Raw genomic sequence first — 25,980 nt, forward strand, 5'->3', positions numbered from 1 at the left:
ACTCGTGTATCTGCCCGCCTGAGGCATCAAAACGGCATCAGTTTAAACAATTTGTCCTACTGTTCACCTTATTAAATATGAATCCCGATTAAACTGTACAACATATGAGGAGTTATTTTGCAAAAACAGATCCCAGTTTGCATTTATTGTCCTAAATCATATCATTTTTTGTATGCACTCCAGGGAACTCTTCATATATAATAAACTCTGCAAAAAAAAGAAACGTCCCCTTTTCAGGACCCTGTCTTAATTAATTCTTAAAAATCCAAATAACTTTACAGATCTTCATTGTAAAGGGTTTAAACACTATTTCCCATGCGTGTTCAATGAACCATAAACAATTAATGAACATGCACCTGTGGAACGGTCGTTAAGACACTAACAGCTTACTGACAGTTATGAAAACTTAGGACACTAAAGAGGCCTTTCTACTGACTCTGAAAAACACCAAAAGAAAGATGCCCAGAGTCTCTGCTCATCAGCATGATCGTGCCTTAGGCATGCTGCAAGGAGGCATGAGGACTGCAAATGTGGCCAGGACAATAAATGGCAAAATTGCTATGTCCGTACTGTGAGACGCCTAAGACAGCGCTACAGGGAGACAGGACGGACGTGATGTAGTGATGGCAGACCACGTGTAACAACACCTGCACAGGATCGGTACATCCGAACATCACACCTGCGGGACAGGTACAGGATGGCAACAACAACTACCCGAGTTACACCAGAAACGCACAATCCCTCCATAAGTGCTCAGACTGTCTGCAATAGTCTTAGAATGACTGGACTGAGGGCTTGTAGGCCTGTTGTAAGGCAGGTCCTCACCAGACATCACAACCACAGCGTCGCCTATGGGCACAAAGCCACCGTTGCTGGACCAGACAGGACTGACAAAAAGTGCTCTTCACTGACGAGTTGCGGTTTTGTCTCACGAGGGTGATGGTCGGATTTGCGTTTATCGTAGAAGGAATGAAAGTTACACCGAGGCCTGTACTCTGGAGCGGGATCCATTTGGAGGAGGAGGGTCCGGCATGGTCTGGGGTGGTGTGTCACAGCATCATCAGACTGAGCTTGTTGTCATTACAGGCAATCAACGCTGTGTGTTACAGGGACGACCTCCTCCCTCATGTGGTACCCTTCCTGCAGGCTCATCCTGACATGACCCTCCAGCATGACAATGCCATCAGCCATACTGCTCGTTCTGTGCGTGATTTCCTGCAAGACAGAGCTAAATCCCATTGAGCATGTCTGGAACAGGTTGGATTGGAGGGTGAGGGCTAGGGCCATTCCCCCCAGAAATGCCTGTGAACTTGCAGGTGCCTTGGTGGAAGAGTGGGGTAACATTTCACAGCAAGAACTGGCACATCTGGTGCAGTCAATGAAGAGGACATGCACTGCAGTACTTAATGCAGCTGGTGGCCACACCTGACTTACTTTTGACCATCCCTTTGAGATGAGGATTTTTTTTTTGCTGAGTTTGTGAGGTAATATTTTGATTTATTTTACACAATGGTATCCATTTCAAAGTGTTTCTCGAGTTTCATCCTTCTGCCATCGAAGTTTAAGTTTCTCATTTCTCCAGTTTATGTGCATACGTATGTGTCAAAGTGTCCGTGGAGGACCGCACATTCTCCTGTCAAGTTTTGTTTTTTATAAATCTCAAAGATAGCTTAGAAAGTGGTGTACGCCTTTCTTTTGTGCCTACACAATATTTATAAATTAGACCCCAGGTCATCTGATGCAGCACTCCATCACTCTCCTTCTTGGTCTGGAGGTGTGTTGGGTCATTGTCCTGTTGAAAAACATAATAGTCCCACTAAGCACAAACCAGATGGGATGGAATATCACTGTAGAATGCTAGTTAAGTGGGACTTGAATTCTAAATAAAATCACTGACAGCGCCACCAGGAAAGCACCCCCACACCACCACCTCCATGCTTCACGGCGAGAACCACACATGCAGAGATCATCCGTTCACCTACTCGGCGTCACACAGACATGGCGGTTGGAACCAATTTTTTTCCCCCACCAGTCTAATGTCCATTGCTCATGTTTCTTGGCGCAAGCAACTCTTCTTATTGGTGTCCTTCTGTAGCGGTTTCTTTGCGCAATTCAAATAAAAAAAATGTATTAGTCACAGGCGCCGAATACAACAGGTGTAGACCTTAGTGAAATGCTTACTTACGAGCCCCTAACCAAACAGTGCAGTTGCAAAAAAGTACAGATAAGAGATAACAAGTCATTAAAGAGCAGCAGTAAAGAATAATATACACGGGGGGGGGGGGGGGGGGGGGGGCGGTACAGAGTCAATGTGCGGGGGCACCAGTTAGTTGAGGTAATATGTACATGTAGGTAGGGTTATTAAAGTGACTATGCATAGATGACAACAGAGCGGGGCAGTGTGAGGGGGGGGGGGGGGGGGGGGGGCAATGCAAATAGTCTGGGTAGCCATTTGACTAGTTGTTCAGAAGTCTTATGGCTTGGGGGTAGAAGCTGTTTAGAAGCCTCTTGGACCTAGACCTGGCGCAACGTTACCGCTTGCCGTGTGGTAGCAGAGAGAACGGTCTATGACTAGGGTGGCTGGAGTCTGACAATTTTAGGGCCTCCTGACACCACCTGCTGTAGAGGTCCTAGATGGCAGGAAGCTTGGCCGCAGTGATTTACTGGGCCGTTCGCACTACCCTCTGTAGTGCCTTGCGGACGGAGGCTGAGCAGTTGCCATACCAGGCAGTGATGCAACCAGTTCTCGATGGTGCAGCTGTAGAACCTTTTGAGGATCTGAGGACCCATGACAAATCTTTTCAGTCTCCTGAGGAGGAATAGGTTTTGTCGTGCCCACTTCACAACGGTCTTGGTGTGTTTGGACCATGTTAGATTGTTGGTGATGTGGACACCAAGGAACTTGAAGCTCTCAACCTGCTCCACTGCAGCCCAGTCGTTGAGAATGGGGCATGCTCGGTCCTCTTTTTCCTGTAGTCCACAATCATCTCCTTTGTCTTGATCACGTTGAGGGAGAGGTTATTGTCCTGGCACCACACAGCCAGGTCTCTGACCTCCTCACTATAGGCTGTCTCATTGTTGTCGGTGATCAGGCCAACCACTGTTGTATCATAGTCAAATGTAATGGTGTTGGAATCGTGCCTGGCCGTGCAGTCATGAGTGAACAGTGAGTACAGGAGGCGGCTGAACATGCACCGCTGAGGGCCCATGTGTTGAGGATCAGCGTGGCGGATGTGTTGTTACATACCCTTACCACTTGGGGGCGGCCTGTCAGGAAGTCCTTGATCCAGTTTCAGAGGGAGGTGTTTAGTCCCAGGCTCCTTAGCGTATTGATGAGTTGAGGGAACTATGGTGTGGAACGCTGAGCTGTAGTCAATGAATAGCATTCTCACATAGGTGTTCCTTTTGTTCAGGTGAGAAAGGGAAGTGTGGAGTGCAATAGAGATTGCATCATCTGTGGATCTGTTGGGGCGGTATGCAAATTAGAGATGGTCTAGGGTTTCTGGGATAATGGTGTTGATGTGAGCCATGACCAGCCTTTCAAAGCACTTCATGGCTACAGACATGAGTGCTACGGGTTGGTAGTCATTTAGGCAGGTTACCTTCGTGTTCTTGGGCACAGGCACTATGGTGGTCTGCTTAAAACATGTTGGTATTAGACTCGGACAGGTTGAAAACATCAGTGAAGACACTTGCTAGTTGGTCAGCGCATTCTCGCAGTACACGCCCTGATAATCCATCTGGCCCTGTGGCCTTGTGAATGTTGACCTGTTTAAAGGTCTTACATCAGCCGCGGAGAGAGTGATCACAGTCTTCCGGTACAAGCTGGTGCTCTCATGCATGTTCCAGTGTTATTTTCCTCCTCTTTGCTTATTTAAGCTGTTCTTGCCATAATACGGACTTGGGCTTTTACCAAACAGGGCTATATTCTGTATACCACCCATACCTTGTCACAACACAACTGATATGCTCAAACGCAATAAGGAAAGAAATTCCACAAATTAACAAGGCACACCTGCTAATTGAAATGCATTCCTGGTGACTACCTCATTAAGCTGCTTCAGAGAATGCAAAGCTGTCATCAAGGCAAAGTGTGCCTACTTCGAAGAATCTCAAATATAAAATACATTTGGATTTGTTTAACACTTTTTGTTATTGCATGACTCCATGTGTGCTATTTCATAGACAAATGTAAAATATTAAAAAAATAATTTAAAACCTTGAATGAGTAGGTGTCCAAACTTTTGACTGGTACTGTTTATATTAGAATGGTCCACCACCCAAAGGACATCCAGCCAACATGACAACAGTGGGAAGCATGGGTCAGCATCCCTGTAGAATGCTTTCGACACCTTTTAGAGCCCATGCTGGACTAATTGAGTCTGTTGAGGGCAAAAGGGTTGGGGAGGTGCAACACACTATTGGGAAGGTGTTCTTAATGTTTTGTACACGGTGTATAACTACTAATATAACTACTTGATCATTCTCAACTCACCTGATCCTCAGCTTTCACTAATAAATCATAGGTCGCCAGGCCTGAATCCCTGTCGATATCCTGTGAGATGCAAAGCTCTCCAGAGTCTGGGTTGATTTGGAAGAGAGGGTGCGTGTCCTGTTTATCAAAGCCGTCAGAGATGGAGTAGCGTACCGTACCGAAATCCCTGCCATCCACATCAGTGGCCACAACCTGCAGAGGGTAAGGAAACATCCTCCATCACATGGGTTGTAAGTCAAAGTTCTAAACACAGGTTGATATAGATCTTTGTAGTTGGAATATTTTAAAATATCCATAGTAATGTAACCAATTCTAGCAATTCAGCTTGTGGTCGTAAACTAAAAGGGAGTGGGGCGTGACTCACACCACAATAAATTTAAAAAAAAATTACTTCACATGTGTTTGTTGGCCAGGTAAGGCCCTTTAGTTTCTCTCATAAATGTTGTTTTCCCCATACAGGACCACCAGGGAAGAATTCAGGGCCCAGTATTTTAGCTGCTGACCCATAAGCTCCTATGTGGCCTATGACCTTTATGATGGGGCTCAATCTTGACGCCATGTGTTGGTTGACGAGAGATACCAGGTTGCCCATCTGGGCTGCTTCCTTTATCTCATTAAGACATTAGCTATGGGGGAGGGTTCGTGGCAAGGGGCACAGCAAACACATGACAAAACAATTGGATAATGACCCTAAGGATCATGACCACCAAGGATTACCTAAGCCAAGTCTGAGTGTACGTTAGCGGAAACGTGAAGGGATTGAACATGTGGTTGTAACCGAAATCGTATTTACGCCGGTATAGCTCTTCAGGAGAACCTCGACTTGGCTCTGACGGAGGAATTAGAGTAATCTGTGGCCATACAAGAGGTGTGCGTAATACGCTTTCTATGGTTTTGGCAAATGTAGTAAGTTGCTTAGGTAGAGGATGAGGGCACCTTTTCCAGGAGCTCTACCTGCAAATCGCTTTGAAGTTTGGGTTTAGCGCTAAAGCCAGGGAGTTGGGTGGAATGGTGCCAAAACCCTAATCACAACATGTTTTGTCAGGTCACATTATGGAGGTCAGAGGACGGCATCACATCAAGTTAGCATCCCATAAACTAACTTCTACCTGAAAGGGGAAGACACGCAACACTTTCTACTGTCCTTTATGTGGGGGGAAAAGCATGATTCAGGAATAGTACAAAAGAGTTTTAGCAACTTATGTTACACATTTAATTTTTAATGATGACTGTGTTACTACCTCGGACAAAGTCTGACAATATCACCTGGGGCTTTAACAATGACGTGTCTACTTGGCAGGTCTGCCTAAATCTGATGTTCTTTCCCCATAAACCTTGTCGTATTAATCTCCACTTTACAGATACCCTTTCCTTTACAAGTATGCACATCTCATGAGCTGGACATTAGATAGTTAATGATATAACCCAGGCGTAAGGCAGGGGTGTTTGGTGCACCTTGACCTATTCATCTTAGAGGTTATTGTATCATCTCTGTGGATATGGCGCCATCTATTATAACCAACACACACAGTGGGTTGACAAATACCATATTTCTGAATGAGGGCATTTAAAAAATGTTGTAGGTACGTAAGTTTCTTCTCCCATAACTGGTGGTACTAGGCACAGTGAGCTGGTTGGAGACAGTGAGACAAGACTATAAATAGCCATCCTTATCCCAGGGGAAAAGAGTATGAGCAGAAGACCTGGATCAAAGCAAAGACCATGTGAGACACTCACTCACTTGTAAAGGACTTGCACAATGTCTGCAGCAAATATCTACCAGCAAAGATGTGTGAATCCGCATACAGGCCGTAAAATAACAAGTGGAGCCAAGAAGCTAGATAAAGACCGCCTTTGAACCTGGGGATTCTTTGATGGGAGTTTATGACCATTTGTCTTACACATACACCCAACGCAAAACATGGGAGATTGCAGGTACGTTTCAGAACGTATATGACAGATTCATCTCACCGTCCCCATTTGATGGTGCCCTTCCCTTCCCACCATAAAAGTGATATCATGCCGGGCTTTATTGACTGTGAGATGTGTTAGATACAGGTCAAGGTCTGCAACAGTTTTTAGTTGTTGCTTACTCATATGCATGCAAATGTAATGACCCCTTGCTGTGTGTGTACACAGAGGGCACACTGGCACGAGAACTACCCCATTGTTTGACATACCAGCTAACACTATACGCACAACAATGCAATCACATTGAAAATCCCAAGCAGAGGTTCTGCCTCATGTCGTGTGACATTGCATGGCTCTTTTCTTTGACCGTGTCCAGCTGTATTACAGTTGACAGCTGGGACACTGTATACATAGAATCGAGGGGAATGAGGGGGAAATACTACAAGCGTTTCCTAATACTGGTTCTAGGGACTTTTTTGTTGATGTAATGCATATAAGCTATAAAGTTGTTCATTTACTGGTGAGTATAGTCGTGTATCAGACAGTGCTATCATAAATGAAAAACAATGTGGAAGTGGAAATATACAGTGCATATTCAGACCACTTGACTTGTTACACATTTTGTTAGGTTACAGGCTTATTCTAAAAATGTATTAAATTGTTTCCCCTCCCCTTAATTCACACACACAACCCCATAATCACAAAGCAAAAACAGGTTTAGAAAGGTTTGCTAATTTATTAAAACATAACCTGAAATATTACATTTACATGAGTATTCAGACTCTTTACTCAGTACTTTGTTGAAGCACCTTTGGCAACGATGGCTTGAGTCTTGTTGGGTATGACACTACAAGCTTAGCAAACCAGTATTTGGAGAGTTTCTCCCATTCTTCTCTGAAGATCCTCTCAAGCTCTGTCAGGTTGGATGGGGAGCGTTGGTTGCACAGCTATTTTCAGGTCTCTCCAGAGACATTAGATTGGGTTCAATTCCGGGCTCTGGCTGGGCCGCTCAAGGGCATTCAAAGACCAATCCAAAAGCCACTCGTGTTGTCTTGGCTGGGTGTTGTCTTGGCTGGGTGCTTAAGGTCGTTGTCCTGTTGGAAGGTGAACCGTCGCCCCAGTCTGAGGTCCTTCATCAATGATCTCTCTGTACTTTGCTCCGTTCATCTTTGCCTAGATCCTGACTAGTTTCCTCAGTCGCTGCCACTGAAAAAGATCCCAACAGCATGATTCTACTACCACGCTTCACCGTAGGAATGGTGCCAGGTTTCCAACAGACGTGATATGTTATTATGGTGTATTGGGGTATTGTGTGTAGATTGCTGAGGATTTTATTTTATACATTTTAGAATAAGGCTGTAACAAAAAAATGGGTCTGAATACTTTCCGGCACTCTGTGTGTGTGTATATGTATGCATGTATGTATATGAGCAGAGTGCACCTTGAGTCAGGAAAAACGGACTCCTTACTCGTTTTCATAATACCCCTTTTCCACTGCCATTTCTTTCCCAATGTGTTTTTCTACTTATTGTGCATGGTCTTCCCCTCTGATAGCAATTAGTCTTCCGCAATTACGTTTCGGAAGTTAATTTGTTAACAGATTGTCCTACTCAGAAGAATTCTAATGAGGGACGGCAGAAAATGGGCTCAGGATCAGCATGCCCAGTAGTGGCCCTTTTATAACAGCTGTCTTACTGTTCAACCTATGAACACAATTTGAGTGTTAATGTCTATTTCTTCAACCCCATTCCTCAGCATAGCAAGTGCTGTGTGGCTGGAAAAAAATTAAGGACGGTGCTTTTAATAGCATCCCAATATTGCTGAAACTGAATTTTGTTGTCCTTGTTTCTTCCACCATTCAAACCTGCCCATTGGCAACTACACAGACAGACTTTGTGATTAATGGTTCATTGTCATGGCCCTTGACTTGTGCCAAGCTAAGGAGGTGGTACCAAGCATCAGATCTGTCATATCACATAAACACTGGGCTGGACTGGGTCAGTGTGTTGGATCCAGCCTGGACAACACTGGTGGCTTTGTGAACACAGAGAAAGCATGCCACTGTCCCAAGAGCGAGAGAGAGAGAGAGAGCGAGAGCGAGCGCTCGTACCCACAAGAGTTGATGATTAATTTGTCCACAATCTTGTCATTTGGGCTGATTGGCCTCACCTTTTAAAATAAAGGGCCATATTATTTAAACAATAATTTCATAGAAACATACTTGTGGGAATTTTAAAAAACGAATGTTATACTGCTGTGCATAGGGTAATCCCATGGTAACAGTGACACCGAGACTCAGGTTTTTCACTTTAAAATGCATGCTAAACAAAAGCCATTGGTTGCAAAGTTAAACCAACCAACTATGCACAAGGACAATTTTTTTTACAAATATTCACTGAATTTGACAAAAACACATACTTGAACAGCGCAGATATAGAGCTTCGTAACAGAGTTTTCCAAAAACTCTTAAATGTCTGCAGAAAGAATTGTGTCCCCGTTGTGATTTGACAACTTGCTTTTATTATTGAACAAGTCGAGTGCATTAACATCTGATAACAGAATGATGGTAACTGACATCAGTTATTTAAAATGGTACCCAAGAGGATGGCTGACGTGTTACATGCCCGTAATCAAATATGCTATTTTGTTCATTTTTTTGCATTGTTTGTAACTTATATTGTACATAATGTTGCTGCTACAGTCTCTTATGACCGAAAATAACTACTGGACATCAGAACTGGGATTACTCACCACGGACTGGAAGAAGCTTTTTCCTTTAACGAGTCTGACAAGAAAGATACTGCTCTACCGGGAACAGGCCCAGATCCACGACATTTGTGTGAAGAAAAGACGGGAGGAAAAGAGATCAGGCTGCCTTTTGAGAATCCGTAGGCGAGCAAGTAAACTCCCATTGCCACCAATTCTACTTGCTAACATGCAATCATTGGAAAATAAAATGGATGACCTACGATTATCCTACCAACGGGACATTAAGAACTGTAATATCCTGTGTTTCACCCAGTCGAGGCTGAACAACGACATGGAGAATAGAGCTGGAGGGATTTTCAATGCAACGGCAGAACAGAGAAGCTACGTCTGGTACGATGAGGGGTGGGGATGTGTGTCTGTCAATTTTCGTACCCGTTTATTTACCACCACAGACCGATGCTGGCACTAAGAGCGCACTCAACCAACTCTATAAGGCCATAAGCAAACAAGAATATGCTCACCCAGAAGCAGAGCTCCTAGTGGCCGGGGACTTTAAACGCAGGCAAACAAATCAGTTTTACAAAATTTTTACCAGCATGTCACGTGCAACCAGAGGGGGAGGGGAGAAAAAAAACACTCTAGACCACCTTTACTCCACACACAGAGATGCATACAAAGCTCTCCTCCACCCTCTATTTGGCAAATCCGACCATAATTCTATCCTCCTGATTTCAAACTAAAACTAAAACAGGAAGTACCAGTGACTAGCTCAATACGGAAGTGGTCAAATGGCGCGTATGCTACAGGACTGTTTTGCTAGCACAGACTGGAATATGTTCCCGGGATTCATCCAATGGCATTGAGGAGTATACCACCTCAGTCATCGGCTTCATCAATAAGTGCATCGACAACGTCATCCCTACAGTAAGCATACGTACATAACCCAACTAGATGCCATGAATTGCAGGCAATAGCCACGCTGAGCTAAAGGCTATAGCTGCCGCTTTCAAGGAGCAGGACACTAATCCGGACACCTATGAGAAACCCCGCTATGCACTCAGACGAACAATCAAACAAGCAAAGCATCAATACAGGATTAAGATTGAATCCTACTACACCGGCTCTGATGCTCGTCGGATGAGGAGGGGCTTGAAAACTATTACGGACTACAAAGGGAAACCCAGACGCGAGCTGCTCAGTGACGCAAGCCAACTAGACGAGCTAAATACCTTTAATGCTCACTTCGAGGTAAGCAACACTGAAGCATGGATGAGAGCACCAGCTGTTCTGGATGACTGTGATAACGCTCTTGGTAGCAAGACCTTTAAACAGGTAAACATTCGCAAACCCGCTGGGCCAGATGGATTACTAGGACATGTACTCAAAGCATGTGTGGACAAACTGGCAAGTGTCTTCACTGACATTTTTAACCTGTCCCTGACTGAGTCTGTAATACCAACATGTTTCAAGCAGACCACCATAGTCCCTGTGTCCAAGGAAGCGAAGGTAACCTGCCTAAATCATTACCACACCGTAGCACACAAGTCGGTAGCCATGAAGAGCTTTGAAAGGCTGATCATGGCTCACAACAGCATCCTCCCGGATACCCTAGACCCACTTCAATTCGCATACCGCCCCAACAGAGCCATAGATGATGCAAACTCAATCGCATTCCACACTGCCCTTTCCCACCTGGACAAAAGGAACACCTGTGAGAGAATGCTGTTCATTGACTACACCAGTGCCCACAAAGCTCACCACTAAGCTAAGAACCCTGGGACTAAACACCTCCCTCTGCAACTGGATCCTTGACTTCCTGATGGGCTGCCCCCAGGTGGTAAGGGTTGACAACAACACGTCTGCCACGCTGAGCCTCAACACTGAGGCCCCTCAGGGGTGTGTACTTAGTCCCCTCCTCTACTCCCTGTTCACCCACGACTGTGTGGCATAACACGACTCCAACACCATCATTAAGTTTGCTGACGACGCAAAAGTGTCGGCCTGATCACAGACAACGATGAGACAGCCCATAGGGAGGAAGTCAGAACTGGCAGTGTGGTGCCAGGACAACAACCTCTCCCTCAATGTGAGCAAAACAAAGGAGCTGATCGTGGACTACAGGAAAAGGCGGGCCGAACAGGCCCCCATTAACGTCAACTGGGCTGTAGTGGAGCTGGTTGTGAGCTTTAAGTTCATTGGTGTCCCCATCACCAACGAACTATCATGGTCCAAACACATCAAGACTGAAGAGGGCACGACAAAATCTTTTCCCCCTCAGGAGACTGAAAAGATTTGGCATAGGTCCCCAGATCTTCAAAAAGCGGAACACCAAATCTAGGACCAAAAGGCTCCTTAACTTCCCTTGACCCCCCCCCTCCAATTGTTTTGTACACTGCTGCTACTCGTTTATCTATGCATAGTCACTTCACCCCTACCTATATGTACAAATTACCTCTAACCTGTACATCCGCACACTGACTCCCTGTATATAGCCTCGTTATGTTACTTGAATTATTTTTTACTTTATTTGGTAAATATTTTCTTAACTCTAACTGCACTGTTAGTTAAGGGCTTGTAAGTAAGCATTTAACGGTAAGGTCTACACTTGTATTCGGCGCATGTGACAAATTAAGTTTGATTTGATCATGGGTGCCTGATCTGTACTATATAGAAATGCATAAATAAGGATATCTGATCTACAGTTCCTTGCGAAAGTATTCGGCCCCCTTGAACTTTGCGACCTTTTGCCACATTTCAGGCTTCAAACATAAAGATATAAAACTGTATTTTTTTGTGAAGAATCAACAACAAGTGGGACACAATCATGAAGTGGAACGACATTTATTGGATATTTCAAACCTTTTTAACAAATCAAAAACAGAAAAATTGGGCGTGCAAAATTATTCAGCCCCCTTAAGTTAATACTTTGTAGCGCCACCTTTTGCTGCGATTACAGCTGTAAGTCGCTTGGGGTATGTCTCTATCAGTTTTGCACATCGAGAGACTGAAATATTTTCCCATTCCTCCTTGCAAAACAGCTCGAGCTCAGTGAGGTTGGATGGAGAGCATTTGTGAACAGCAGTTTTCAGTTCTTTCCACAGATTCTCGATTGGATTCCAGTCTGGACTTTGACTTGGCCATTCTAACACCTGGATATGTTTATTTTTGAACCATTCCATTGTAGATTTTGCTTTATGTTTTGGATCATTGTCTTGTTGGAAGACAAATCTCCGTCCCAGTCTCAGGTCTTTTGCAGACTCCATCAGGTTTTCTTCCAGAATGGTCCTGTATTTGGCTCCATCCATCTTCCCATCAATTTTAACCATCTTCCCTGTCCCTGCTGAAGAAAAGCAGGCCCAAACCATGATGCTGCCACCACCATGTTTGACACTGGGGATAGTGTGTTCAGGGTGATGAGCTGTGTTGCTTTTACGCCAAACATAACGTTTTGCATTGTTGCCAAAAAGTTCAATTTTGGTTTCATCTGACCAGAGCACCTTCTTCCACATGTTTGGTGTGTCTCACAGGTGGCTTGTGGCAAACTTTAAACAACACTTTTTATGGATATCTTTAAGAAATGGCTTTCTTCTTGCCACTCTTCCATAAAGGCCAGATTTGTGCAATATACGACTGATTGTTGTCCTATGGACAGAGTCTCCCACCTCAGCTGTAGATCTCTGCAGTTCATCCAGAGTGATCATGGGCCTCTTGGCTGCATCTCTGATCAGTCTTCTCCTTGTATGAGCTGAAAGTTTAGAGGGACGGCCAGGTCTTGGTAGATTTGCAGTGGTCTGATACTCCTTCCATTTCAATATTATCGCTTGCACAGTGCACCTTGGGATGTTTAAAGCTTGGGAAATCTTTTTGTATCCAAATCCGGCTTTAAACTTCTTCACAACAGTATCTCGGACCTGCCTGGTGTGTTCCTTGTTCTTCATGATGCTCTCTGCGCTTTTAACGGACCTCTGAGACTATCACAGTGCAGGTGCATTTATACGGAGACTTGATTACACACAGGTGGATTGTATTTATCATCATTATTCATTTAGGTCAACATTGGATCATTCAGAGATCCTCACTGAACTTCTGGAGAGAGTTTGCTGCACTGAAAGGGGCTGAATAATTTTGCACGCCCAATTTTTCCGTTTTTGATTTGTTAAAAAAGTTTGAAACATCCAATAAATGTCATTCCACTTCATGATTGTGTACCACTTGTTGTTGATTCTTCACAAAACAATATAGTTTATATCTTTATGTTTGAAGCCTGAAATGTGGCAAAAGGTCGCAAAGTTCAAGGGGGCCGAATACTTTCGCAAGGCACTGTATTTACAGGGCTGTGGCGGTCATGACATTTCCTCAGCCGGTTATTGTCATGCAAAAGTCGGTTCGGGTCTCATGGTAATTTACCATTAATTAACATAAAGACTTCGTAACGACAGGCCTCCAAGCATACAACCTGCATACAACCGGCTGATGGCACGTCTACATTTAAAAAGTCTAAATCGATTTAATATACCAAATCACAATAAATCCATGATTTATTTTAGTCAGGTCTAAAGAAACATGGCCTTACTGAAAAGCTCAGTGATTTGCAACGTGGCACCCTCATAGGACCTTTCCTACAATTCAGTTTGTCAAATTTCCTTTGGGATGAATTGGAATGCCGACTACGAGCCAGGCCTAATCACCCAACATCAGTGCCCGACCTCACTAATTATTGTGGTTGAATGGAAGCAAGTCCCTTGGGGGGGGGGGGGGGGGGGGACTATACTTTTGGCAAGACAGTTAGGTCATCTATTTCCAGAAAATGATGTCATGGCTTTAGAAGCTTCTGATTGGCTAATTGACATCATTTGAGTCAATTGGAAGTGTACCTGTGGATGTATTTCAAGGCCTACCTTCAAATTCAGTGCCTCTTTGCTTGACATCAGAAAAAAAATTGTAGACCTGGTTTATCTTTGGGAGCAAATTCCAAACACCTGAAGGTACCACGTTCATCTGTACAAACAATAGTACGCAAGTATAAACACCATGGGACCACGCAGCCGTGGGACCACGCAGCAAAAAGTGCAAATCAATCCCAGAACAGCAGCAAAGGACCTTGTGAAGATACTGGAGGAAACGTGTACAAAAGTATATATTTCCACAGTAAAACGAGTCCTATATCGACATAACCTGAAAGACCGCTCAGCAAGGAAGAATCCACTGCTCCAAAACCGTCATAAAAAGCCAGACTACAGTTTGCAATGCACATGGTGACAAAGATTGCACTTTTTGGAGAAATTTCCTCTGGTCTGATGAAACAAAAATAGAACTGTTTGGCCATAATGTGTTTGCAAGCCGAAGAACACCATCCCAACCGTGAAGCACAGGGGTGGCAGCATCATGTTGTGGGGGTGCTTTCCTGCAGGAGGGCCTTGTGCACTTCACAAAATAGATGGCATCATGAAGCAGGAAAATTATGTGGATATATTGAAGCAACATCAAGACATTAGTCAGCAAGTTAAAGCTTGGTTGCAAATGGGTCTTCTAAATGGACAATGACCCCAAGCATACTTCCAAAGTTTTGGCAAAATGGCTTAAGGACAAAGTCAAGGTATTGGAGTGGCCATCACAAAGCCCTGACCTCAATCCTATTGGAAATGTGGGCAGAACTGAAAAAGCGTGTGCGAGCAAGGAGGCCTACAAACCTGACTCAGTTACACCAGCTCTGTCAGGAGGAATAGGCCAAAATTCCCCCAAATTATTGTGGGAAGCTTGTGGAAGTCTACCCAAAAATATGTTTGACCCAAGTTAAACAGTTTAAAGGCAACGCTACCAAATTCTAATTGAGTGTATGTAAACCTCTGACCCACTGGGAATTCGATGAAAGAAATAAAAGCTGAAATAAATCACTCTATTATTCTGACATTTCACATTCTTAAAATAAAGTGGAGATCCTAACTGACCTAAGACAGGGAATCTTACCTAGGATTAAAATGTCAGGAATTGTGAAAAACTGAGTTTAAATGCATGTAAACTTCCAACTTCAACTGTATGTGGGGTTTTGTAACAGAATGACAATACACTAGGCAAATCATTTTTGCAAAATTAGATATAAAATGTTGATGTTGGTTGGCAAGGAACATCATTGTGTTTTGATGCATTTCAAATACCTTAAAGCTTTTGATTTAATTTGACAACAAATTTGATGTGCTCCTATGAACTTGATGTTGGTGCTCATGGGTCCTTTTACATGGAAATTGCCCAGAATATTTTTTTCACATTCATTTATGCAACACACAAACTAAACTAGCCAACATACCTGTAAAAAGCAGTTCCCAATCTGGGTGTGTTCCGGGACGGACACATTATACAGCTGCTGCTGGAACACAGGCTCGTTGTCATTGACGTCCTCAACCATAACGGTGATGGTGGCTGTGGAGGACATGGCTGGTGACCCCCCGTCGACCGCAACCATCAGGAACCGCACCTCTGTCTCCCTCTCACGGTCCAACCTGGCTGCTGTGGTAATGAGGCCTGATTCTGGGTCGACGTTGACCAGGTGGTCTTGGTCTGACTGTAGGATGGAGTAGAGGATGGCTGCGTTGACCCCGTCGTCTGAGTCTCTGGCCTGCACACTCAGTAGGGAACTACCCTGGGGTACATCTTCAGATACAGACACAGTGTAGATGTCCTGGTCAAAAACCGGCCGCCAATCGTTGGTGTCGGTGACCCTCAACACCAATGTGCTTTCACTCTTCAATGGTGGGCTACCGAAATCAGAGGCAACCACTTTTAACTCATACAGCCCCTCTTTCTCCCTGTCCAGCTCGCCGTCCACGCACAAGGCGTACAGGAAGTCATCAGTCTGTTTCAGGGTGAACTTCCCGTCGCCACCTTCGAGGGTGACCCTGAGCCTCCCGACCTCTCCCAGGTCGGGGTCAGAGACTGATATCCTCGCAACGTATTCCCCCATACCTGCCCCTTCCGACACCTCGGCTTCCCCAGTCTCACTCAGAAACAATACGTTGATAATGGGGCTGTTGTCATTGATGTCTAGTACCCTCAAGGCTACAAAGGTGCTGCTATACTCTGGCTGGGCACCATTATCCCTCGCCCTGACAATCAACTCATAAAACGGCTGTGTCTCAAAGTCTAAGGGTTTGTTAACATGGATGACACCAGAAGTTCCGTTGATGACAAAGAATTCATTCGGGTCACTCTGGCGGCGGTTGATCTCGTAGGTTACGAGCCCGTTGTCTTCGAGGTCCAGATCTGTGGCGTAGACCTGACACACAGGTGACATTACCAGAGCATCCTCCCACACTGAAGCTTGGTATTCAGTCTGATTGAACACAGGTGGGTTGTCATTTTCATCCGAGACGTGGATATAAACCTTAAGTAGCCCAGTTTTAGGCGGGATACCCCCATCAAATCCCTCAATGGTCAGGCAATAAAAATCTCTTGTTTCTCTGTCCAATTTGTCAGTGAGGATGAGGTCCAGGTTGAATAGATTTCCAACCCCCTCACGATATTTCACCTTAAAAATATTTCCCATCTCACTTTCAGTGATGCGGTAACCCTGAGTTCCAAACTCACCCTCATCCTGGTCTTTAGCCCCCTCAAATTCAAAGCGAGTTCCTGGAGGACTTAATTCTGACACATTCAACTCCACCTTTTCAGTGGAGAATACAGGAGAATGGTCATTTACATCTTTAACCACTATTTTTACCTTAATCACATCACCTGTGAGAGTGGCTGCCACAAATTCATACTGATCTCTGCTCTCCCTGTCCAGCACCACAGCTGTTGAAATTATTCCAGTGTCTGCATCTATTTCTAAGTCTTTAAAAACATAAGAATCTCTACTTTCAGATATAAAAAATCCACTGCTTGGAGTCTGTAACCCCGCTCTTATATCCCCAACAATAGTCCTCGCAGGTAGTCCCTCTTCAATTGAGAGACTGAGGTTGTACACCTGTTGAGTAAATGAGCGCTCCCACAAAAGACACACAGCAAATAGTTGAAATAAAGTCACCGCATTTCGACGGCTAATTCTTGCCCTCGACATTTTATATTCCGAAGTTTAATTTACATATTTCCGTGTAAAATGACTCTCAAACACGGTGAGTCTTGAAGAAAACGTTACTCACGTTTCAGACAGACACTCGAAATGAGGACAGGTAACAACACATCCTTGCGCTCGGTTAGAGGATAGTTCACTCTTCAACATGTAAAACATGGTTACACAGTTTATTTAACGTAATATGATTAGGTCCCTCGAAATATTTATAATATTGGAAAAATAGTAATGCCCCGAAATCCGTCGGGTAAGAATACACACTGAACCCGCGCTGGTACTACCGGCAACCCAACTAGAGCGCGCAGCACGTACCTTCAATGACGCGAGTGTCCGTGGCCTTGACTGCCTGTCAGCTCTAATTAGGTCACGTGAGGTACAGTATTTAACCTTTAAACATCCAGATGGAATGTTAAATTCATCAGCACATATGTTAGTTGTTGCTATTATTGAATAAGATTAAAATATGTTGAATAAGTTGTGTTTAGATAAAGTTAAAGAACATGTCAAAGTCCCCAGAAAATCTTATGCAAGTAATATTAATGCACAAAAGATGGTACTGTAATTAGTCACATCATTTGAAGTGTATTATCTTAAATGTAGGCCTAAACGTATTATTTCTGCTGCTCATAATTGTCTAATCATAATTATTAAGATAATCTGTCATCTACTGTTATAGATGCAATATTCTTAACCTAGCAATATTCTTGTGCTTGATATATCTTCTGTAGAGAACATATCTACTGATATGTTCTGTCATGGCACTTGGGTTAAAATGCAGATACCTCTCCTTATATGTCTTTCACAGTGCCTGTCAATGTAGCAGCCTATCATTAGTTCATCATTTTCAGTGTTTTGGAGAATGGACATTGGTTTTGGGCACCCTGTTATGATACTGATGTTTTGTCTGGTTGTGTCTAGATGGAGTACAGCTCCATCTAGATGTCATGTCAGGGATAACAGTTGTTGACAGCTGTAGCGTTTTAGTCAAGCTTATTAACGCTTCGAACACACCGACTGTGTTTTGCGTTTCGATACACCAGAAGTACTTTCATTTCCAATGGAACGCTGCATTTGCCTTGCAGCATTGCGTTGCAGAGGCAGTTGCAAATCGAACGTATGCATCAAATTGTATGTGTAGACTTGACAGAAAGTAGCAAAATGTGAATGTAGATTTGTTTTTGCACACATATTCAGTAAAAATGTGGGATTACATCAAAACAGTTTGATTGCATTTTTATTAATTTATTTGCCAAGTATATTATTTATTCGATGACATCCACAAATTAATTGTGATAGCCATAGTATAATTTCCCTCCAAAATGCAGTTTTGGAGCAAAATGCAATAATAAATAGTCAAGATAGCAGAGTAGGCTCTTTCAACAATGAGACCAACGTTGAGGAAGGTGGTCTTGATCGCGCTGTTGGGCCGGGACCAGTACCGCCGAAAGCGCAGGTCTGTGTGGGTCCAGAGATGGTTAAAGTCCCGAAAGCAGGCAGGGGAGTTCCACCGTCTAATTTAAGAGTTTCGACTGTTTGGACAGGAATTCCGAAGTTACTTTCGTCTGGACCGAAGCCAGTTCGATCACCTGCTCCAGATGGTTGGAGCCAGGATCACCCGGATGGATACCAACTACCGGGAGTCCATCAGCCCAGTTGAACGCCTGGCGATTTGTCTCCGGTAAGCTACATTCTAGTACATTTTTAAAGCCTTTGATACCATAATTGATTGATATTTGATACATTGTTTTTATGTGCAACCTAGCTAGCTAAAGGACTCTAGTTAATAGTCCCTATTTGACATCAGATGTACTTTTACAGAATGTTCATTGGGACTATAACTTTTCCCAAAGTTGGTTTATAATCGATTTTTTTTATTATGCAATGTTACCAAATGAAAAGAAAGGTGCCTTCTGCCCTGATGAAGGTAGGCTAGTCTTCTCCAGGACCCATTGTTGTTCAAGACAGTTACAGTCATTCATTACATTCTTATTGGACTCACATACACTCTTAGAGAAAAAGGTTCCAAAAGTGTCCTTCTGCTTTCCCCATAGGATAACCATTTTTGGTTCCAGGTATAATACTTAATACATGGAACCCAATAGGGTTCTACTTGGAACCAAAAGGGGTACTACCTGGAACCTAAAAGGGATCTTCTATGGGGACAGCCAGAGAACCCTTTTAAGTAGATATTACCATTCTTTCTAAGAGAAGAGTTGGCCTGGACTACAGTTTATTGATATAGTCATAGACTGAATTGTACTGTTTCAAGGCATTGTTAATGATGGTTGATGAGTATTACAATATAATTAGTAAAGCATAATAAACAGTAATGAGGTAGCTATATGAGTAGATATAATATGTGGGTGGAATTCAAGTTATACACAATATTGATCATTATTTTGAATTATATTTTAGATTCTTGGCAACAGGGGACTCCTACAGGACCATAGGATTCAGCTTCTGAGTTGGATGGTCCACGGTGGCAGGCATTGTCCCCTCTGTGGCACAAGCCATTTGGGACTGTCTGGATGGTGAATACATGCCTGTCCCCAAGGAGGAAGACTGGAGGGCCATCGCTGCTGAGTTCCTGGGGAGGTGGAATTTCCCCAACTGTCTTGGCTCCATTGACAGGAAACATGTAGTAATCCTGGCTCCACTGTGCTCAGGTTCGCAATTCTACAACTACAATATTCAGTTGTACTCTTGGCTGTAGTAGATGCCATCTACTGTTTCCGTGTTGTCGATGTTGGTGCTTACGGCAAGGGAAGTGATGGCGGGACCCTCCAGGACTGCCTTTGGCCAGGCACTTCAGGATATATATTCAGGACCCTGGATATTCCACCACCTGCATCACTCCCTGGGGCTGAAGACCTGGGACCTGTTCCCCACGTCTTCGTCGGCGATGACGTGAGTCCCAACCTCATGAGGCCCTACGCTGGACCCCAGCTGCCATTGCCAAAGCCTGTAAGGATCTTTAACAAACGACTGTCCAGGGCAAGGTTAGTTGTTGAATGCGCCTTTGGGATTCTGGAAGCCTGATGGAGAATGTATTGGAGAGTGCTTGGTCTCAGCCCCTCAAATGTCGATGCCTGCGTGAAGGCCACATGTGTTCTCCACAACTACCTGCGGAGGTCATTCCAGGAGCCGCTCCGTATGGAGATGGGAACGCCAAATGGTCACCTTCCTGATGTCACCAGGGCAGGTGCCAACAACGCCCCCAGACAGGCACTCCAGGTGATGGAGAAGCTGACCACCTACTTCTCATCGCCAGCACGTGAAGTCCCATGGCAGTATGCCGTGGAGTGAAACAGCTCTTTTAAGACCCCCCTACCACAAAGGTTATTTTAAGAACCATCCACCATTGTCCATAAAGTTGCATTTTTCCCCCAGATTACATTATGTATCATTGTCTCTCTTCATTTGGAAGTTATATTTAAGTGAAATTTGGGAGTACAGACCACACCTTAACCCCTTCCCTCTCCCATTAACGTCAGTATTATACACACCTGGCATGGTACACCAGGTGAGCAGGAGCACTAATTAAGGTTATACGACATACAGTTAGTATGATAACAAAGGGAAAGGGTAACCTAGGGTCCATACAAATAGTACAGTTTACCACCATGTTCACTGGCCTGACAAAATACAGGTGGGAAATAAACTAATTAGGAAGAGAATGTGTTTTTATTTTCATCAAGAAATAAGCATATTAAGTCTAAATGAGATATTAATAAACAACTGAAACAACTGACTATGAAAACATTATTTAATTAGTATTCAAGTACAGGAAAGAACATGACAGGTATGTGTGTTGTAAAAAATTTTTTTTTTAAATAGATCTATTAAAAGAGGTGTGTGCGTGTAAAAAATAAATAAAATGAATGTGTAGCCTGTAATCTGTAAGAGAACAACAAGAGCATGTATTTTTGGCACAACTGCAGACAGATACAGGGACAACTCATAAAGACTAGACGTAGTAGGGGAACTTCAGACATGGCCATAAAGAGAGGGCAGGGCACTGGAGATCTGAGGGACAGAGAGAAGTGGAGAAGAGGTGTGTGTCTCTGTAAAAAAAAAAAAAAAGGTGTAACCATAACATAGCTAAACAAACAAATGGCCCCTGGACGTCATGGACCAATCGATGGAACATAACTTCACAAACAGTTTCAACACACTGGTTTTCAAGTGGTTTTAAATGAAATAAATATATTCACCTTTAGTCTCGTAAGAGACCAACAAGAGCATCTGTGAATTCTCCAGTGTGTGAGTTTCAATTCTGTCAATTCAGAAATCTATGTAACACTAATAATGAATGCTATCCTAAGACATTATAAACAAATTACTTTATGAATTGACTGAATTTAAACGGAACTGACGTGTGTGAAAAGAAAGGTACAATGAGGGAGGTCAAAACAACAACCAGACAACTCCTCTTCCTGTCCTTCCTGTGAGCTGGTCGGCTAAATTGACTCCATTTCTGAAAGGGAAGAGAAAAACAACACATACAAGCTTACCATAATATGACACCATAAAAGGTGAGATTTATGTTAACTAAATACTGCTTGTATAGTGTAGTTAGTGGGATAAATATAGTAACGGTGTGGTAAAGTTGGTAATACTTGCTGTTTACTCATGGAATTTGTATTTCAGATCAAAAGATGAATGTGACAGGCAAATATTTAGACAGCAAACTGTTTTAGGATATTTTCTAACCCAGAAACAACAGCTATACATGTTCCTCATATTTATACTTTGATCTGAAATACAAATTACCTACATGAGTATACTGTAAAAATGACCTACTTTACTTTACTGTCGCAACACTTATGACACTACCTGTGATGTGGAGAGAAAAAAAAACGTACCCTTGAACTTGTCATCGAAAAGCAGCTGATACATTTTAACCTTGACTGCTGCTTTTCTTTGCTGAGGCAGCCTCTTCAGCGTTGGAACCAGGCTCATGGCAAATAGGGTCTCGTCATCCTCCTTCCTGTGAGCATCAGGTTGGGCTGCATCCCTCTCGACGGCTTGGAGGAGCCTCTGCTGAAATGAGTTGAGTGGATCTGGGGGCTGGTACCGCCGATCGACACCTGGTGTGACATTCCTCTTCGTTTCTCTCCACGGGCCACATGCTGTTCAACGTGGTCCTCAGCGGTCACTTCCGTGAGGTTCATAATAATCTCAAGTGGTCCTAGATCCAGAGGTGCTTCCTCCATTTCATAATCTTCCATGGTGGTCATACTCGTGGATGATGTAGACGTTGTAGAGGGTCTTGATGCACCGGTGGGGACAACACTTGTGGATGACGTAGTAGAGGGTCTGGCTGTAAAATTGCCACTCATTGCCCTAGGCACAATAAATGGATCCAGAAAAGAAAGAATGTGGCTGCTGACGCAGACCTCTTCTTCTCTTTCTCTGCCCTTCTCTCTCTCTCTGATACCTGTCCCTGAGTCCTATCCACTTCCTCTTACAGTCTTCTTCTACATAGACATGAACATGATAAGCTAAACCATTACCTAGCATAACTATAGTTATTAGATAGCTATCATGGACATGTCACCTACTGTACACAGACACACACACACACGGTTATCTGACCAAATTATCAGGGGTACAGTAGTATCTACAATTTATATTAATCTAGCATACACTCACACTCTTTCAAACATGATTATTTGGTAAAGTTATCAGGGGTAGTAACTAGCATAATTTATTTGACTATTTATTTCACACACACACCTCATTGGCTAGGTTAGCTAGCTAGCTAACGCTAACTAGCCACATCTAGCACAAGCTGACCTGGCAATCCTACTATCGTGGACACTTGTCTCCAAGCAGCATTTTTTTGTGTTTATGTCCCTATCGCTGCCAGCAGTTGTGTCAAAAAGACACGGTTTTGAGGATACTGCGAAAATGATTCTCTCCTCCATGTGTCCAACCGCATGCAACTATCTGCAAAAGGTATATGCATCAGTATAGTTGCCTAGCTGTGCAAAATGTTACGCAGCAGTGATGCAATGACGCAGTCGGTGTGTTCGAAGCCCTGCCCCTTTTCTTAACCTTGACCATAACCTCATTCTCCTAATCTACTACATTAATTCTCCTAACCTGCCTCGTTAGTTCTCCTAACATGTTACGTAAACTCACTTCGGTCCATACCTGGGTTAGGATGAGCTAAAATTCTGCAGTTGTCAACAAATCATCAGTCACCACAAAACATCAGTATCACCACACCGGCTATTTGCCACTTTAGGTGTCAATCAAAAGGCGTCCTGCCCAACCCATCTTCCCCCATGTCAAAAGGGGCTTCCTCACCTTGTTTCTTACCTTCATCTACACCAGGGGTGTAAAAACTCAGTGGAGGGCAGAGTGTCTGCTGTTTTTTGTTATTTCCAATTAAGACCTTGACAACTAGGGGCTCAGTTACCATAATTTATCAATTAAGTGCAAGTGATGTGCAAAAACCGGCAGACACTCGGCCCTCTATGGAATTAGTTTGATACCTGTGATCTACAAAGATCTGAAAGAGTTGGACAAGTGAAATTAAGAAGAGGTGAAGAGGGCAGAAGATTTCACACACACACGGACGCACACACACACAGAGTTTCTTTCATAAAAGCTTTTTTTCTCTTGCGGTAATAAGACAGAGAAGTGTGTTGCATGTTATCTGTATTATTCAACATAGTAATTTGCCAAACAGTAATATTTGCAAACTATAGATTTGATCAGTGTCACTGATTTAACAACAACACAATTATTAAATGTCTCCTACTTAGATATAAAGGCCTTTCACCTCAGAAAAGGGATGCACAGTCCCAGGAATATAACAATCACTCATGTCATTACAACCTCATTGTGATTATTTATGTCCATATCTGGTGTCATGATCACTCTCAATAACTTTATTTGGAACAATGTCCATAACTGAAGTCAACACTGTCAACAACACCCTATCATGTCACACGGTTGGATAACAACAAGAGGGTGTTTCCATGGAGACTCAGGTGTTTTCTACAGGACACAGGAGGCTACTCTACCTGACACAGGGACACAGAAGCAGGGAGGGAGTATGAATATTAGCTCTACTGTGGACGCATCATGTCAGCCCCCAAATGCTGGGTAGAGGGGCTCAGTGATTATGGTCTGGAATGTGTACAGATGGGTCATTGTATCAGTGGAGATGTCATTTAAGCGATAATGCCCTCGAAACCGGTGTTTGGAGGATATATTGGCACGGGTGTTGTTAGGCCCGAGACAAAGTCGAGATATTATCACGTTTATAAAACAGGTTACCAACATATTCAAATAATGATTCACATATTTTCATACATTGATTTTTGCATCCAAAATAACAGCAAAGTAGTAGCATTTGCATTTGTTTAAGCTGTTTTCTAGTGACATTTATTTCGAAACATTCATAACAATGAGCTAATGAGGCACGATTTCTCCTGGCATAGAAACTGCTCACTCAGTCACTGTTGTTCAGAGGAGCTAGCCAACAACACAGCAAACACAGTCACTTTAAACAGAAGCTAAAAAGACTGCAAACTAGCTGCACTTCGTTTCTTTTGACCTTTTTTCAAATGACATTTCTTTGTTTATATGTATAAAAATGAGGCCAGCTGATTCATGATTTTGACTGGCTAAGAAACCCTACCTGCTTGTCTGTCTCATCCCAACTCCCGAAACATGCATTGCTATGGCACAGCTGAAGATCGAATTTGAACATTGAAACAATGTTGCAAATGTTGGAGAGACAGACAGCAAGGTTTATACAAATCTCTGCTGTTGAAAAATAAACGTTAGTCTAAAAGTAATGTGAAATAATGTCTAGAGTTTATAAATTGCTTGGCTGAGCTGATGAGACAGTGGATTGCGCAGTCATATGGAAACTAGACACTCTAATGTACTTGTCCTCTTGCTCAGGTGTGCACTGGGGCCTCCCACTCCTCTTTCTATTCTGATTAGAGCCAGTTTGCTCTGTTCTGTGAAGGGAGCGTTGTACGAGATCTTCAGTTTCTTGATAATTTCTCACATGGAATAGCCTTCATTTCTCAGAACAAGAATAGACTGACGAGTTTCAGAAGAAAGTGCTTTATTTCTGGCCATTTTGAGCCTGTAATCAAACCCACAAATGCTGACGCTCCAGATACTCAACTAGTCTAAAGAAGGCCAGTTTAATTGCTTCTTTAATCAGAACAACAGTTTTCAGCTGTGCTAACATTATTACAAAAGGGGTTTCTAATGATCAATTAGCCTTTTAAAATGATAAACCTGGATTAGCACAACGTGCCATTGAAACACAGGAGTTATGGTTGCTGATAATGGGCCTCTGCACGCATATGTAGATATTCCATAAAAAATCTGCCGTTTCCAGCTACAATAGTCATTTACAACATTAACAATGTCTACATTGTATTTCTGATCAATTTGATGTTATTTTAATGGACAACTTTTTTTAGCTGTTCTTTAAAAATAAAAAAAATTCTGACGTTTCAAAGTGACCCCAAACTTTTGAACGATAGTGCATGTCAGTCCTATCACAACCCCTGGCCCTTCACAGTCTACTTACCAGTAGCAGCATCCAGTCAGACCCTGTCTACACAGTACCTGTGCCCAGAAGTCAAATCTCTCTGGATTACAGTATCAGGATATCACAGACACCATGTAAACAACATCTCCATCATTCTGTTCTCCTCAGACAGAAAGATGCCATCAAGGGCTGTGTTTGAGTCCAGTGTGAGATCACAAGCCTCTGTTGATGAGAAAATAAGTTAGAGAAGAGAGAATTCGCTGGATC

The 25,980-nt window shown here is 43.3% G+C and overlaps 1 protein-coding gene and 1 long non-coding RNA gene across 4 annotated transcripts in view; both read right to left on the reverse strand.

Moving 5' to 3' along the window:
- Positions 1–17,498, reverse strand: part of dchs2 (dachsous cadherin-related 2) — a 58,294-nt gene extending 40,796 nt beyond the window's left edge. For 2 of the 3 annotated variants that reach the window (XM_031837619.1, XM_031837618.1), the window contains exons 1-2: positions 15,420–17,497; positions 4,496–4,687 (exon numbers count right to left, since the gene is read on the reverse strand). In XM_031837619.1, coding sequence (XP_031693479.1) covers positions 4,496–4,687; positions 15,420–17,168 — 1,941 coding nt within the window. In that variant the 5' untranslated portion in view covers positions 17,169–17,497. Of the gene's footprint in view, positions 1–4,495; positions 4,688–15,419 lie in introns of all 3 variants that reach the window. The other variant, XM_031837620.1, reaches the window with a different exon arrangement.
- A 3,430-nt stretch (positions 17,499–20,928) lies between these two features.
- On the reverse strand, positions 20,929–23,207 carry LOC109901058 (uncharacterized). The gene is made up of 2 exons (XR_002256672.2): positions 22,046–23,207; positions 20,929–21,657 (listed from the first exon to the last, which is right to left on the reverse strand). It is a non-coding gene; the product is annotated as an uncharacterized LOC109901058 (long non-coding RNA).
- Between the last annotated feature and the right edge of the window lie 2,773 nt (positions 23,208–25,980).

The sequence above is a fragment of the Oncorhynchus kisutch genome, linkage group LG12, assembly GCF_002021735.2.
Source record: "Oncorhynchus kisutch isolate 150728-3 linkage group LG12, Okis_V2, whole genome shotgun sequence".
Lineage (NCBI taxonomy): Eukaryota > Metazoa > Chordata > Actinopteri > Salmoniformes > Salmonidae > Oncorhynchus > Oncorhynchus kisutch.